Source organism: Bombina bombina, chromosome 9 (genome assembly GCF_027579735.1).
Source record: "Bombina bombina isolate aBomBom1 chromosome 9, aBomBom1.pri, whole genome shotgun sequence".
NCBI lineage: Eukaryota > Metazoa > Chordata > Amphibia > Anura > Bombinatoridae > Bombina > Bombina bombina.
Window position 1 is genome coordinate 64,141,921 of NC_069507.1, and position 18,333 is coordinate 64,160,253.

Consider the following 18,333-nt stretch of genomic DNA (forward strand, 5'->3'; position numbering starts at 1 on the left):
CTGAGTTACAGAGCTTTACGCTGCTTTATTGCAGGTGTAAGACTTTTTTTCAGCCGGCTCTCCCCATCGATGTCTATGGGGAAATTGTGCACGAGCACGTAAAACCAGCTCACCGCAGCGCTGGTATTGGAGTGCGGTATGGAGCTCAATTTTGCTTTACGCTGCAATATTGCCTGCTAATGCCGGGTTTATGAAAACCTGTAATACCAGCGCTGTAGGTAAGTGAGCGGTGACAATAACTTGCAAGTTAGCACCGCGCCGCTAACTCGTAATCTAGCCGAATGGTATTGAGCTGGTTGTTCGTTCCTGTGAGTGTGCTTCTCTTTGTGTGTATTAAGTCTCCCTAAGGGAAAAAGGGGCAACCAGACGTGGACTCCCTGCTCAGTGTGCTTAGAGAAATATGGCTACAATCACTGAAACAATCGTGTGGGGTTGTTGTGTTCCTTGTTCAGAGAGGAATTGCCTGGTATTTCTGCGCTGCACTGATTGTAATAGGCGAGATCAGACTGATATACTACAGGAAAGTTCTACTCTGTGCAAAGCATTACTGGGCTAAAAAAAGCTGCACCTAGGTGGTAAATCGCCACAGAACAGACTAACAATGCTATTGAGCTGGTTGTTCATTCCTGTGAGTGTGCTTCTTTCTGTGTATAATAAGTCAAGGATCTCAGTAACCTTCATTTAAAACCCAACCCTACCTTAAAGTCTAAATACAAACCAGCATTTTGACCATAAATGTTTTTAAGGCTTAACTTTGCAACATGTCTTTTTAATTAAAGGAACATGAAACAACATTATTTTTCATGATTCCGATACAAGTTTAAACAATTTTCCAAATTACTACTGTTTGCTTCATTCTCTTGGTCGCCTTTGTACATGGAGCAGTAATGCAATACTGGGAGCTAGATAAACAGTTTGGTAAGCCAATGACAAGAGGCATATATGTGCAGCCACCAATCATTAGCTAGCTCCCAGTAATTCATTGCTGCTAGTCTACCTAGGTATACTTTTCTACAAAGGATACCAAAGGAATAAAACAAATTTGAAAATTAAAGCAAATTGGAAAGTTGTTTAAAATTGTATATGAAATATGAATACAAAAAATTGAGTTTCAAATCCCTTTAATAGATTACTGAGTATATCAGGCTTTTATTAAATGGTATATATATTGAATTTACAATATTTGATAGCTTTATATTTGAAGTTAGTTTTATTTTATAATACATTCTGTTGTGTACACTTTTATCTCAATCAGGGTGCAAAATTATAACTACATCTCATATTTACTCGTGTTAAAGGGACAGTCTACACCAGAATTTTTATTGTTTTAAAAGATAGATAATCCCTTTATTACCCATTTCCCAGTTTTGCATAACTAACACAGTTATAATAATATACTTTTAACCTCTGTGATTATCTTGTATCTAAGCCTCTGCAAACTGACCCTTTTTTTCAGTTCTTTTGACAGACTTGCAGTCTAGCCAATCAGTGCCTGCTACCAGATAACTTCTCGTGCACGAGCACAGTGTTATCTATATGAAATACGTGAACTAACACCCTCTAGTGGTGAAAAACTGTTAAAATGCAATCTGAAAGAGGTGGGCTTCAAGGTCTAAGAAATTAGCATATGAACCTCCTAGGTTAAGCTTTCAACTAAGAATACCAAGAGAACAAAGCAAAATTGGTGATAAAAGTAAATGGGAAAATTGTTTAAAATTACATGCTCTATCTGAATCAAGAAAGTTTATTTTGGCCTAGACTGTCCCTTTCATAGCACTTTTGCCAAATATGACAAATTAGAGTCAGAGGGGCCACTGTTATTAAAGATAAAAAAGTCAATACTGAAAAATACATGAGTGCATTTTTATTTTGAATTAAACCATTTTTACAAAAGACTTGTATTAGCAAAAACGGTTCTTGTAAAAATTAATGTTTCATTATGCCCCCTTGACACACATGCCCAGTGAACCCACATTCAAACACTGCAGCCGCTCAGAGAGTGCAGAGGGCATATGTAGTGTCAGAGGTTACTCAATTTGTGTCATCTAGCCACCGCTGGCTTTCTAAGAGGTGTGATGTTAATGTTTAAATGCTGGACACATTAAAAATTCATAATTTTTACTAGAAGCATTGACTTTACTTATGCCCAGTTTCCAGTTTAATTATTACGTCCCTTTAAACAGCGATTATGGCTATTAGAGTTACCATGACTTTGCCTACTATGCCTTGAAATATTTTGAAAATTGAAAGATAAAAAATGTGTATTTATGTAATTTTAAAAGAAAGCTAAGTTACCTAAGAGTAGTGATGTCGCGAACCTAAAAATTTGGGTTCGCGAACGGCAAACGCGAACTTCCACAACTGTTCGCGAACGGGCGAACTGGGCAAACCGCCATAGACTTCAATAGGCAGGCGAACTTTAAAACCCACAGGGACTCTTTCTGGCCACAATAGTGATGGAAAAGTTGTTTCAAGGGGACTAACACCTGGACTGTGGCATGCTGGAGGGGGATCCATGGCAAAACTCCCATGGAAAATTACATAGTTGATGCAGAGTCTGATTTTAATGCATAAAGGGCATAAATCACCTAACATTCCTAAATTGTTTGGAATAACGTGCTTTAAAACATCAGGTATGATGTTGTATCGATCAGGTAGTGTAAGGGTTACGCCCGCTTCACAGTGACAGACCAAACTCCCCCTTTAAAGGGACAGTCTACACCAGAATTTTTATTGTTTTAAAAGATAGATAATGCCTTTATTACCCATTTCCCAGTTTTGCATAACTAACACATTTATAATAATATACTTTTAACCTCTGTGATTATCTTGTATCTAAGCCTCTGCAAACTGCCCCTTTTTTCAGTTCTTTTGACAGACTTGCAGTCTAGCCAATCAGTGCCTGCTCCCAGATAACTTCTCGTGCACGAGCACAGTGTTATCTATATGAAATACGTGAACTAACACCCTCTAGTGGTGAAAAACTGTTAAATGCAATCTGAAAGAGGTGGGCTTCAAGGTCTAAGAAATTAGCATATGAACCTCCTAGGTTAAGCTTTCAGCTAAGAATACCAAGAGAACAAAGCAAAATTGGTGATAAAAGTAAATGGGAAAATTGTTTAAAATTACATGCTCTATCTGAATCATGAAAGTTTATTTTGGCCTAGGCTGTCCCTTTAACGCACCGCAAACAACCGCAAACAGTCCATTTGCACAACCACAAACTCCCCATTTGCACAAGGTTGGATACCAAGCTAGCCATGTCCCATTCCTTGTCCTCACTGATGTCATTGAAGGTCTCTTCCTCCACCCAGCCACGTACAACACCAAGGGTCCCCGAAAGGTGACAACAAGCCCCCTGGGACGCCTGCTGTGTTTTGTCTTCCACCTCCTCAAAGCCACCTACCTCCTCTGACTCCTCTTCTAAAGACTCCTCTCTCTGCGTTGCCTCTCTCTGCGTTATTATAAGGTGTGTTAAGTAGTACTATTCCTATCAGTTTAATCCCTGTTACGTCCCCTATAAGGGAAGGTGTATATGGCATCGATTTTAGGAACCGCGAAATGGAAAAAGATGCTTGGTCGGTCCTCCTACTTCAAATTTGGGGCACTGCACGTGCAATATAATGTGCCACCAGATATGAGTGGTGTGTTAAGTAGTTCTATTCTTATCAGTTTAATCCCTGTTACGTCCCCTATCAGGGGACGTGTATATGGCATCGATTTTAGGAACCGGGAGATGGAAAAAAATGCTTGGTCGGTCCTCCTACTTCAAATTTGGGGCACTGCGCGTGCAATCTAATGTGCCACCAGATAGGAGTGGTGTGTTAAGTAGTTCTATTCTTATCAGTTTAATCCCTGTTACGTCCCCTATCAGGGGACGTGTATATGGCATCGATTTTAGGAACCGGGAGATGGAAAAAGATTCTTGGTCGGTCCTCCTACTTCAAATTTGGGGCACTGTGTGTGCAATCTAATGTGCCACCAGATATGAGTGGTGTGTTAAGTAGTTCTATTCTTATCAGTTTAATCCCTGTTACGTCCCCTATCAGGGGACGTATATATGGCATCGATTTTAGGAACCGGGAGATGGAAAAAGATGCTTGGTCGGTCCTCCTACTTCAAATTTGGGGCACTGCGCGTGCAATCTAATGTGCCACCAGATAGGAGTGGTGTGTTAAGTAGTTCTATTCTTATCAGTTTAATCCCTGTTACGTACCCTATCAGGGGACGTGTATATGGCATTGATTTTAGGAACCGGGAGATGGAAAAAGATGCTTGGTCGGTCCTCCTACTTCAAATTTGGGGCACTGCGCGTGCAATCTAATGTGCCACCAGATAGGAGTGGTGTGTTAAGTAGTACTATTCTTATCAGTTTAATCCCTGTTACGTCCCCTATCAGTGTTGTTTTTTTAAATGTACACTACTGTTACACCAGATATGAGTTGCACTGGGGTGACACTGTGCCCTGGCAGGCAGGCACTGAAACGCACATGTGTGAAGGAAACTGACTGCTATTATTTAACACAGTCAAAAAAGTGTTGTTTTTTTATATTTAAACTACTGTTACACCAGATAGGAGTTGCACTGGGGTGACTCTGTGCCCTGGCAGGCAGGCACTGAAACGCACACGTGTGAAGGAAACTGACTGCTATTATTTAACACAGTCAAAAAAGTGTTGTTTTTTTTTATATTTAAACTACTGTTACACCAGATATGAGTTGCACTGGGGTGACACTGTGCCCTGGCAGGCAGGCCCTGAAACGCACACGTGTGAAGGAAACAACTGACTGCTATTATTTAACACAGTAAAAAAAGTGTTGTTTTTTTTATATTTAAACTACTGTTACACCAGATATGAGTTGCACTGGGTTGACACTGTGCCCTAGCAGGGAGGCACTGAAACGCACACATGTGAAGGAAACTGACTGCTATTATTTAACACAGTCAAAAAAGTGTTGTTTTTTTTATATTTAAACTACTGTTACACCAGATATGAGTTGCACTGGGGTGACACTGTGCCCTGGCAGGCAGGCACTGAAACGCACACGTGTGAAGGAAACTGACTGCTATTATTTAACACAGTCAAAAAAGTGTTGTTTTTTTATATTTAAACTACTGTTACACCAGATAGGAGTTGCACTGGGGTGACACTGTGCCCTGGCAGGCAGGCACTGAAACGCACACATGTGAAGGAAACTGACTGCTATTATTTAACACAGTCAAAAAAGTGTTGTTATTTTTATACTTAAACTACTGTTACACCAGATATGAGTTGCACTGGTGTGACACTGTGCCCTGGCAGGCAGGCACTGAAACGCACACGTGTGAAGGAAACGGACTGCTATTATTTAACACAGTCAAAAAAGTGTTGTTATTTTTATATTTAAACTACTGTTACACCAGATATGAGTTGCACTGGGGTGACACTGTGCCCTGGCAGGCAGGCACTGAAACGCACACGTGTGAAGAAAACTGACTGCTATTATTTAACACAGTCAAAAAAGTGTTGTTTTTTTTATATTTAAACTACTGTTACACCAGATATGAGTTGCACTGGGGTGACACTGTGCCCTGGCAGGCAGGCAGGCACTGAAACGCACACGTGTGAAGGAAACAACTGACTGCTATTATTTAACACAGTCAATAAAGTGTTGTTTTTTATATTTAAACTACTGTTACACCAGATAGGAGTTGCACTGGGGTGACACTGTGCCCTGGCAGGCAGGCACTGAAACGCACACGTGTGAAGGAAACTGACTGCTATTATTTAACACAGTCAAAAAAGTGTTGTTTTTTTTATATTTAAACTACTGTTACACCAGATAGGAGTTGCACTGGGGTGACACTGTGCCCTGGCAGGCAGGCACTGAAATGCACACGTGTGAAGGAAACTGACTGCTATTATTTAACACAGTCAAAAAAGTGTTTTTTTTTATATTTAAACTACTGTTACACCAGATAGGAGTTGCACTGGGGTGACACTGTGCCCTGGCAGGCAGGCACTGAAACGCACACGTGTGAAGGAAACTGACTGCTATTATTTAACACAGTCAAAAAAGTGTTGTTATTTTTATATTTAAACTACTGTTACACCAGATATGAGTTGCACTGGGGTGACACTGTGCCCTGGCAGGCAGGCACTGAAACGCACACGTGTGAAGGAAACAACTGACTGCTATTATTTAACACAGTCAAAAAAGTGTTGTTTTTTTTTATATTTAAACTACTGTTACACCAGATATGAGTTGCACTGGGGTGACACTGTGCCCTGGCAGGCAGGCACTGAAATGCACACGTGTGAAGGAAACTGACTGCTATTATTTAACACAGTCAAAAAAGTGTTGTTTTTTTTATATTTAAACTACTGTTACACCAGATAGGAGTTGCACTGGGGTGACACTGTGCCCTGGCAGGCAGGCACTGAAACGCACACGTGTGAAGGAAACTGATTGCTATTATTTAACACAATCAAAAAAGTGTTGTTTTTTTTAAATCTACATTACTGTTACACCAGATATGAGTGGTGGCACTGGGCATGTGGGCACAGTATACACTGTGAGCCTGACACACACGCTGGCAGGCAGGCAACTGCAATTAGATTACACAGGAAAAAAAAAAAAGCAGCCCTAAAAAGGGCTTTTTGGGGTGCTGTCCTTACAGCAGAGATCAGATGAGTCCTTCAGCACTGTAGTGGACTCTGAATACACTAGCCTAGCTATCGATATCCCTATTAATCAGCAGCAGCTACACTGTCCCTCCTCTCCCTAAGAATGCAGCTTCCGAATGAATCTAAAATGGATGCTGTCCAGGAGGTAGGAGGGTCTGGGAGGGAGGGTCTGCTGCTGATTGGCTGGAATGTGCCTGCTGACTGTGAGGTACAGGGTCAAAGTATTACTCAATGATGACGAATAGGGGGCGGATCGAACATCGCATATGATCGCCCGCCGCGGCGAACTAGAACATACTATGTTCGCCGGGAACTATTCGCCGGTGAACTATTTGCGACATCACTACCTAAGAGTAAAGCTGCCCAAAGGAAACTCAATACTGTGTACAAATATATAGTCCAAAAATGTAAGCTAAATAAAATCATATCATTAATGTTAAATTTTTCCTTCCACAAAACATGAATGAATACTTTTTTAAAAATATTATTTTTCTAATATTTGTTATCATTATAGCCTTAAAGGGATAGTAAAGTCAAAATTGAATCTTGCAGGATTCGGAAAGATCATGTAATTTTAAGACACTTTCAAATCCACTTCTATATCCCTTGTTAAAAAAGAATACGCACATATCCTACACTAGTGAGAGCTAGTATTTGAAATAAAATTACCAAACTGCTAAAAGTTAAAAAAGTATTTATTTAAAAAACACATTTAAAAACAAAAAGCAGCAGGTATATAAGGGGGTATTGTACAGTCCCCTAAGCATTTGCCATGCGTTTCTCGGCTCTCATACTTGGCCGTTTCATCAGGGAAATACAGCCATTAGTAACTCTGGTGTTACTATCCATTTCGCTTTTGGATAATCCACTTTGTCCTAGTTTGTTTGGGACTTGAGTAAATTCGGAAACACTGCAGATTGTTCCTGATATCGGGAGAGGGTGAGCTGATACACCCAATCTATCAGCCTGCCACTACCAGCACATAAGGGTGCTCTACATAAATGTGAGTAACTTATTCAACACCTGTTATGTACCATTTCCAGAATTTACTGATATACACATGAGGCGCCATTTCAGAACCATTATATTCTCATTGGGGAGGAGGAGAGCAGACAAACCTAAAGAATGATCATTTGGAGGACTTCTGCCATCCTTTTGGACTTAATTATTTTTTGTGTGTCAACCATTTACAGCATTTCATCTTATATCTTTTTTTTCCTACCATATTTTAGAACTGATAAGTATTGTCCATTCATTGGTGATATATATTATAATACTTATAGGTATAGATTTGTCTGTAATAGCACCCCCTCTTGATTACGTTGTCATTTTTTTGTACTAGTGGGAGCTAGCTGCTGATTGGTGCTTGCACACATTTGTCTCTTGTGATTGGCTAACTAGATGTGTTCAGCTAGCTGCCAGTAGTGAAATGCTGTTCCTTCACCAAAGGATAACAAGATAATGAAGCAAATTTTATAATAGGAGTAAATTGGAAAGTTGATTAAGATTACCCAATCCAAATCATGAAAGAAAAGTTTGGAGTTTGCTGTCCCTTTAAATATAATGCCTAGAAATGTCTTATCTTCTCCTGATAGGATAAATGCTTTAAAAGTTTCTAAATATCCAATTAAAACTAAAACGGCAACAATACACCAGCAGCTTGCGCACAATAGCAAAAGGATTGATAAGCTCATAATTATTGTTTTAGTTCCTATAGAAATTAAAACCTGCTATTTATTCTGGTCAGGTGCTCTGTGGCTATTTAATTATATGCAAGAGTTTAATTGTGGTATACAGTAATCCTGTTACTATTATTTGATTGCTCTATCAGTGGCGGCTGGTGACTTTTGAAGATGGGGGAGCACTAGCCCCGCCCCTCAGATGGCTCCGCCCATTTTATTGTGTGTGTATGTGTATATATATATATATATATATATATATATATACACACATACATACATACACACACACACTATGCCAGTTACCTTAACAGTTACCTTAACACATTCTTGTACAAGGTGAGGGCAGTGTGTTATGTGTATTACTGTGTGTTGTATGTACATAACTAACCTGAAAGACAAGAGCACCACATATACCCTGCAGTTACTATATATATAAAGTAGCCAGCCATCATAGCAAGGCACTATCCTGACACCCAGAGACAAACAGACAGTATATGTATTAAACATTATTAAAAAAATGTATTCTGTTTGTCTCTGGGTGTCAGGATAGTGGCTTGCTATGGCTGGCTACTTTAGTGTCAGACAGTGTATGTATTAAACAACAGCGTGCTGCTTACTTTCCATCTGTCTGTTCTGAATACTTTCTCTCTCCCCTTGCCATAGAAACAAAGATCTGCAATAAAAGGTAAAGAAAAAAAAAAGAAACTGATTGTTGAACTGTTTACTGCGGCAATATCATGAGGGCTGGAGCACTGTAATCAGTTCAACAAGCAGTTTCTTTTTTTTTCTTTACCTTTAATTCCAGATCTGTGTTTCTAGGACAAGGGGAGAGAGAAAGTATTCAGAACAGACAGATGAAAAGTAAGCAGCATGCTGTACTGTACGGTAGCACTAGTTTTTCCCTGAAATCTGAGCCTTGCTAGCACTTACCCTCCCTGTGCTGCTGCCCCCCTCACTGACTGTTCTCTTCCCGGGCCGGGCTGGACAAATGCCTCTCACTGAGCTCCTCTCAGCTCAACGACTATCTCCGCAATGAGATTTTGCGCCGTTGAGCTGGGAGGAGCTTGTCAAGCGTCATCACGTGACTGTGAGTGATGACGCTCTTCTGTGTCACTGGCTGCTGCCTGGCTCTCTTGTAACACCTCCCACCCCTCGCACAGGCTGAAGTGTGCGATCAGCAGACTATGGGGATGGGGAGGCAGGGAGCTGCGTAGCAGCCAAATTTAGCAAGCGCACAGACACACTGCCATAGCTTAGCTATCGCACGTGCGGTTAGGGGTTATTAGTAGTACTTAGTACAGTGTACACAGCAGAGAGCAGAGTCACAGTGAAAAAAATGTTTGTTGATTGTTTTCTTGGGGTCAAAAAAATATATAATTTTTTCAATAGGGGGCTATTGAAAAATTATATTTTTTTTCTGTTTTTTTTCTTTCTTCTGGGCTGCTGGGGGGGCACGTGCGAGTGTGCTCAAATGGAAGAGCCTCCACTGTGCTCTATTGATTTATTAGGGTTGATATTAATATTTTTTTAGTAGTAGTAGTATATTTAGTATCACATGATTTAACAATTTTAGCACATACAGTATAAGAACACTTTAGTCAGGTGATTAAACCTTTAGACCACTAAGTGGCAGTAATTCATTTTCAAGTTATGAATAAACTGGAATGTCATGTCTCATTTTCCTTCTTGATTTGTTTACTAGCATTCAAGTGACTTTCCTTGGTGCCCTCATGCCAGTGACTTGCCTGCAAGCTGTGGGATACTCCACACATCGGTGACAGCGTTGGCTGTCCGGCTGTAGACTTTATCCAGAAGAACAGGCGTCCCCTCATCCAAGAAATATGAGCAAAGAGCTGGTATAGAGTTTGTAGGACCACCGATATTAAATCTGCAAGAAAGAAAAGGAATGGAAGCTTTGTGAATGGCTAAAGTATTACTTATTTACACTAAACTGGACACACTTCCTACATTATCATGGAGAATGTGATAGGATGCATCTGTTTCTGATAAAAAAAAAATGTTTCTCCCAAGTGTGTCTGTAATGCAATAGTAACTATCATGCAATATACTGGTGGCCTCTAAGTTGTCAAGTTACACAATGAGATTATGTGACAGGCTATTTGGAGTATCTTCTTCAGTTCATACTACAAATAAGAATTCTTGCTATAAAATGAAGATCATAAATTAAAGGGGCAGTATACTGTAAATATTTTTCCCCCCTTAACGTGTTTCCAATGACTTGTTATGCCAACAGTATAAAATGTATGAGAAATTGCATCTTTAGATTTAATTTTGTATATGAAATAGCTGGTTTTGTTCTTCAACACCACAACCCATCAAATGGGTTGAGTTTGGAGAGAAATCAGATCTCCTTATGTTATCATTTTCTGTCGCAAATCTTATCCCTCTTTGTATACCAAATCCCAATAAAATTGAAAATTTACATTTTACTTTACTTACCTTGCCTACCATTTCAACTACCTCCCTCTGGGAGTGTAATTTATTCTGCTGGCTATGTTTACACAGCTATTTTATAGCCTATACTTAAAGGGACATGAAACCCACATTTTTTCATGCTGAAAGTTCCTTTATTTGTTTGAAGCATTTGCCGCATTGAGCGCCTCAGGCAGCCCACAGCAGAGCGCTATTTTGCTGAGGGATGCCAAGCCGGATAGCCCGCACGGCTATTGGCTAAGAGGTGGAGACGTCACCACTCAGCATATTAGCGTTCCACCATGGGCTGCCTGAGGCGCTCAGCGCCACAAACGCTTCATGACTGAAGTCCCCTTTATTTGTTCCAATGTTAAATCCTAGCGATTCACAAATGCTAGGATTTACCATCACCTTAATGACAAACAATATGGTGACTTTGTAGGTTTAGTGATCACTTCACAGGTTGAAGGGTCTGTATGTTGATTAATCCCTTTTAGTAGTGAGTAGAGATGCTAATATATAAAGTGTTAGGAATTAACCTATTGTGCCCCCAAACCATAGAGATGTATGTTTATGTCTTTCTTTAAAGGCAAAGTAAATACAGTAGATTTGCATTATCAACGGATGCATGATAAAAAGACAATGCAATAGAACTTAGTCTGAAATTCAAATAAGCAGTAGATTTTTTTTCTGACAATTTTCAAAGTTATGTCTATTTCCACTCCTCCTGTATCATGTGACAGCCAATCACAAATGCATATACGTATATTCTGTGAATTCTTGCACATGCTCAGTAGGAAATGCTGACTCAAAAAGTGTAAATATGAAAAGACTGCACATTTTGTTAATGGAAGTAAATTGAAAAGATGTTTAAAATTGCATGTTCTATCTTTAAGAGATTTGAATAGGGTTTTTTTTATATTGAATTGATTGAGCAGGTAACGTTTTTATCTGTTGGTGATGTTTCTTCCTTATGTCATCCAATGTGACGGGGGTAATATCAGTGTGTTCTGCCTTTTCACAAAGTCAATGTTCCATTACAAAACTTTTTGGGGTTCGGGTTAATAACTGGAAAGATGTTGCCTAGGGCAGTGGTTCTCAACCAAAATGACCTCAAGGCCCGGTAAATTTTAGCTGGACATGTCCAGGGCCCGGTAGTTTTATATATATATATATATATATATATATATATATATATATATATATATATATATATATATATATATATATAAAATATGTAGTATGCAGCAGGGATTTGCCCCATCAGTAACTAAGCAGTTCAGTGTGGGTTTAGTGGGGGCCCTGGAGTGTGGGGGTCCTGTAGAGGATCTGTCGCTGTGAGGGCCATGGAGTGTGCGGTCTGGTCCTGGAGGTTGGGGGCCCTTTCTTTGGCCCTTAATGTTGGGGGTCCTGGCTCTGGAGGTTGATGGGCCTGTTGTGGTTAGGGCAGGGAGGCTACCATGTTTATTTGCATAAATTTGAATACATTTGGGTCAGTGTGAGACAGTTTTCCTGGGGCCTTGATTGGTCTCAGTCTGCCCCTTGTGTGCAGTGGGGTAAGAGTGTGCAGTGGGGGCATGACAGGTCAGGGCCCACCAGCAGGGCTATCACGGCCCGGTACTGGGCCACGGCCCGGCTGTTGAGAAACCAGGGTCTAGGGGTTTATCAAGTCCATAGGGGTGGAATTCAATAAGTAAAACAAAGGTCTCGTAAATGTGTCTTTAAATTTTTTTCCCCCATGATTCAGATAAAGAGGCTCATTTATCAAGCTCCGAATGGAGCTTGAGGGCCCGTGTTTCTAAAGAACGCTGCTCCATAACCTGTCCGTATGCTCTGAGCAGGTGGACAGAGATCTCCACAATTCAACCCGTTTGAGTATGATCGGGTTGATTGACACCCCCCTGCTTGCGGCCGATTGGCCGCAAATCTGCAGGGGGCTGCGTTGCACCAGCAGCTCACAAGAGCTGCTGGTGCAATGCTGAATACGGAGAGAGTATTGCTCTCCGCATTCAGCGATGTCTGTCGGACCTGATCCGCACTGTCGGATAAGGTCCGACAGACCTTTGATAAATAGGCCTCAGAGAATACAATTTCAAACAACATCCCAATTTACTTCTATTATTTAATTTGCTTCATTCTTCAGATATCTTTTGTTGAAGAAATAGCAATGCACATGGGTGAGCCAATCACACGAGTCATAGGCAGCCACCAATCAGCAGCTACTGAGCCTATTTAGATATGCTTATAACAAAGGATAGCAAGAGAATAAAGCAAATTAGATAATAATAGTAAATTGTTTAAAATTGCATGCTTTGGGCTTCATGTCCCTTTAAGTATTGAGAATTTGGATTGTGATCAGCCAAAATGGACCAGTTAAGAAAGCTTAGATTTCTATTTACTTTTATTATCAATTTTGTTTAATTTTCTTGGTATCCTTTGTTGAAGGAGCAGTAATGCACTACTTGGTGCTAGATAAACACAATTTTTAAGCCAATGATAAGAGGCATATATGTGCAAACACCAATCAGTAGCTAGCTCCCAGTTTGAATTGTTCTCCAATCCGCACTCTCCCCTTATGGCACTTTTTTGTAGCTAGAGCTGATTGGAGAACAATTTCTTATTGTTTAATATCCCTTTAATCTGTGATCAGTGTCCCCTGCAGTGTGAATCATCCAACCCTGGTCTTACATGTTACCCTAGTGCAAGGGTCAGCAACCTTGGCACCCCAGAAGTTTCAGAACTACATTTCCCATGATACTCAGCCAACCTAAAGTGTGTCTGAGCATCATGGGAAATATAGTTCCAAAACATCTGGGGTGGTGCCAAGGTTGCTGACCCCTGCCCTAGTGGTTCAGCATGTACTAAATCAAAGTGTAAATATATATATATATATATATATACAGGTGAAACTTGAAAAATTAGAATATCATGCAAAAGTTCATTCATTTCACTAATGCAACTTAAAAGGGGAGATAGACTCATTACATGCAAAGCAAGATAGTTCAAGCCGTGATTTGTCATAATTGTGATGATTATGGCTTACAGCTCATGAAAACCCCAAATCCACATTCTCAGAAAATTAGAATATTGTGAAAAGGTGCAATATTCTAGGCTCAAAGGGTCCCACTCTAATCAGCTAATTAAGCCATAACACCTGCAAAGGGTTCCTGAGCCTTTAAATGGTCTCTCAGTCTGGTTCTGTGGGAATCACAATCATGGGAAAGACTACTGACCTGACAGTTGTGCAGAAAACCATCATTGACACCCTCCATAAGGAGGGAAAGCCTCAAAAGGTAATTGCAAAAGAAGTTGGATGTTCCCAAAGCGCTGTATCAAAGCACATTAATAGAAAGTTATGTGGAAGGGAAAAATGTGGAAGAAAAAGGTGCACAAGCAGCAGGGATGACCGCAGCCTGGAGAGGATTGTCAGGAAAAGGCCATTCAAAAGTGTTGGGGACTTTCACAAGACAGATCCTGGACATGGGCTTCAAATGTTGTATTCCTCTTGTCAAGCCACTCCTGAACAACAAACAATGTCAGAAGCGTCTTACCTGGGCTAAAGAAAAACAGACCTGGGGGCCCATTTATCAAATGTCTGTCAGACCTGATCCGACAAAGCGGATCAGGTCCGACAGACATCGCTGAATGCCGAGAGCAATACGCTCTCCGTATTCAACATTGCATCAGCAGCTCACAAGAGCTGCTGGTGCAACGCCGCCCCCTGCAGACTCACGGCCAATCGGCCGCCAGCAGGGGGGTGTCAATCAACTCGATCGGGTTGTATACTCGATCGGGTTGTATTGTGTATTGTGAAGACTCGCCAGAAACATGGCCCTTCAAGCTCCATTCCGAGCTTGATAAATGGGCCCCCTGGTCTGTTCCTCAGTAGTCCAAAGTCCACTTTTCTGATGAGAGCAAATTTTGCATCTCATTTGGAAACCAAGGACAAAGAGTATGGAGGAAGAATGGAGAGGCACACACTGCAAGATGCTTGAAGTCCAGTGTGAAGTTTCCACAGTCTGTGTTGATTTGGGGAGCCATGTCATCTGCTGGTGTTGGTCCACTGTGCTTCATTAAGTCCAGGGTCAACGCAGCCATCTACCAGGAGATTTTGAAGCACTTCATGCTTCCTTCCGCAGACAAGCTCTATGGGGATGCTGACTTCATTTTACAGCAGGACTTGGCACCTGCCCACACTGCCAAAAGCACAAAAACCTGGTTCAATGACTGTGGGATTACTGTGCTTGATTGGCCAGCAAACTCGCCTGACCTGAACCCCATAGAGAATCTATGGGTCATGGCCAAGAGAACGATGAGAGACATGAGGCCGAACAATGCAGAATAGCTGAAGGCCGCTATTGAAGTATCCTGGTCTTCCATAACATCTCACCAGTGCCACAGACTGATAGCTTCCATGCCACGCCGCATTGAGGCAGTAATTACTGCAAAAGGGGCCAAAACCAAGTACTGAGTACATACAGTATGCATGCTTATACTTTTCAGAGGTCCGATATTGTTCTATGTACAATCCTTGTTTTATTGATTGCATGTAATATTCTAATTTTCTGAGATTGTGGATTTGGGGTTTTCATGAGCTGTAAGCCATAATCATCACAATTATGACAAATCACGGCTTGAACTATCTTGCTTTGCATGTAATGAGTCTATCTCATATATTAGTTTCACCTTTTAAGTTGCATTAGTGAAATAAATGAACTTTTGCACGATATTCAAATTTTTCGAGTTTCACCTGTATGTATATATATATATATATATATATATATATATATATATATATATATATATATATATACATACAACTATATGGCTGACTTTATTATACTTTGTTATGCCTTTACACATACCCTTTAATTGGAAATATGAGCAAATATATTTTATGTTACTTTTGCAAATTACTGAGAACATTAAATATTCACATAGCTCAGAGGTGTTTAACACTGACCTCATATCAATAATTAAGGCATCTGTGTTCACAACCTTCTTCCAGACATGTTCCACCAGCAAGTCTGATACTTGGCTGAGGAGCTCACAATCTGCGAACATATCAAACCTCATATAACCAATGTTCTTGTCAAAAACATCAGTGCGAAATGAAAACTTTATAAGGTCTTCAAACACATCAGGTGATGGAATCTGAAATAAAAATAAATATACATATCAGCACTCTGCAAATAACAGGATAGACATTTCAATAATATTGACACACGTGCAATTACATAGTCTAGGCCTAGGGCATATGTCATATATACGGAACTCATTTAGAGTTTAGCATTTATTTTAAAGCTTACCTGAAAAGGAATCTGAAACTGGAATGTACCCTACTCCTATGTAGTTTCAGGTTCCCCTTAAAAGATCCAGATTTAAAGGGACATAAAACAAGTTGGGATAGAGACAAATGATACTAATATGTACTTTAATTACTTTACCTGCAAATGTATCCTGCAGTGCCTCACAATTAACCCTTTCTTTTAAGTTTTTGAATTCTACAGCTCTAACTCCCCCCCACATATTTCCTTCTATGGCTGTATCTATATCCACCTTTGATTTGGTAGAATGCAGACCTGCACAATCATTATCTGCTGGATCATGCCTAGAAGCAATTAAGCAGTTGTAAAATACAATGCCTGTGTTTCTGAAGCTAAACAATGATAAATGGGGTGGATCAGACTACTCCAGACAGTAATTTTGCTTAATTTTGAAAATTATTTTAAAATACTTGCCAGCAATTAAAAAAAAATAAAAAGATATGCAAACTATTTTTCATGATTCAGTCAGTGCATGTAATTTTAAACAATTTTCCAATTTACTTTTATCACCAATTTTGCTTTGTTCTCTTGGTATTCTTAGTTTAAAGCTAGACCTAGGAGGTTCATATGCTAATTTCTTAGACCTTGAAGCCCACCTCTTTCAGATTGCATTTTTTTTGCAACAGTTTTTCACCACTAGAGGGTGTTAGTTCACGTATTTCATATAGATAACACTGTGCTCGAGAAGTTATCTGGGAGCAGGCACTGATTGGCTAGACTGCAAGTCTGTCAAAAGAACTGAAAAAAGGGGCAGTTTGCAGAGGATTAGATACAATATAATCACAGAGGTTAAAAGTATATTATTATAAATGTGTTAGTTATGCAAAACTGGGAAATGGGTAATAAAGGGATTATGTATCTTTTAAAACAATAAAAATTCTGGTGTAGACTGTCCCTTTAATTAGCCCTTTTATGATATGCACAGATCTTAACATGTTTTATGGCACTTTAACATAAGGTTGTCGCTTTTCTTTGAAAAAAATACTGGCCATTCTCATTAGAATACATTTGAATAAATACTTATACAGCATAACTTAGAAACTAAAGCTGCTAGGACGGATTTTAAATAATCGTTTGTTTATATTTAATTTTCCAGCACACTTATAATAGGTTTCACCATGACTGGACCGTCATTCCTATATTTATTAATTATTTTATACTTTGAGCTGAAGCTTTAAAATACCAGCCATCTCTGTAAAATACCGGTGAGGTGACAATATATCAATGATTTGCTCCCGAAATGGCTTTTGGCTTTCCGCCCAAATTGGTCGTAGAATGTCTTGAGTGATCACAATGCAAAATATATTTCTTTGTTAAAAGCCTGCAGCTGCAAACACCTTTTCAACATAAAGGTCTCGAAAACTTTTTACCCCATGAATAAGCTTTTAAGTGAGGATCTGAAAACACATTTGCAGGTGCAAGAAAGAGCTAAAAATGCAATATTGTGATTGTGTTGAAACAAAAAGTGTACTTTTCGGACTAAAAAAGAACTGAAAAGGCCTCAGCCGATAGATATTGATCAAGGTCATAATGTTTTATATAAGGACTAAACCACCAATATAGCTTCAGGGTGAAATTACACACAGTATCTGCCCAAACACAAACATATCTTGATGTGTCAGGATGATATATTAAATCTATAGTCAAGGAAAATGAATTTTCCGGTAAAGCCCTTTATTAAAGAGGCAATACAAAAGGCCAGCTTTGGTCACCGACTTTTAAAACAACTAAAGATAGACGTAAAGGGACACAGCTATACACAAATAACACCATTCAAAAGGCAATCAACAAGGATCTGAACAAAGGCCACAATATTATTTCATAACCCTATATTTAATCAAGGTCAATAAAATATTTATTATGTTATCTTATAAAAAAACAATGCAACCATTCTGTTTAGTGAACATGGTCATAAATGGTCCCCTCCTCAAGGTATGCTGTTGTCATAGGAACTTACCATAGTGTCCTGACAGGGTTGTAATTTAGGGCCTAATGATTTTTTAAGTTCTCTGCTAAGATGATCCAAAATGATCATCCAGCACTGTGAGCTCTCTCATAAGATTCTTGAAAGGCAAATTTTGCTATACTTCTCTATAGGGTGTTCCCACTTCCCAGCATTTCTGAATGTGAAGAGACAAGCCCATTGTATGATATCACAGCATAACATAAGTGATTTGTTACATTTACACTTTGGACTTTGTATTTTATATTACTTTAAATGTTG

At 39.6% G+C, this 18,333-nt stretch overlaps 1 protein-coding gene across 1 annotated transcript in view; it reads right to left on the reverse strand.

Moving 5' to 3' along the window:
- The window catches only part of RBP3 (retinol binding protein 3), a 35,229-nt gene that overhangs the window by 7,470 nt on the left and 9,426 nt on the right, over window positions 1–18,333 (reverse strand). Inside the window, exons 2-3 of the mRNA XM_053692893.1 lie at window positions 15,746–15,936; window positions 10,095–10,237 (exon numbers count right to left, since the gene is read on the reverse strand). Of these exons, the coding sequence (XP_053548868.1) occupies window positions 10,095–10,237; window positions 15,746–15,936 (334 nt within the window). The remainder of the gene's footprint in view (window positions 1–10,094; window positions 10,238–15,745; window positions 15,937–18,333) is intronic.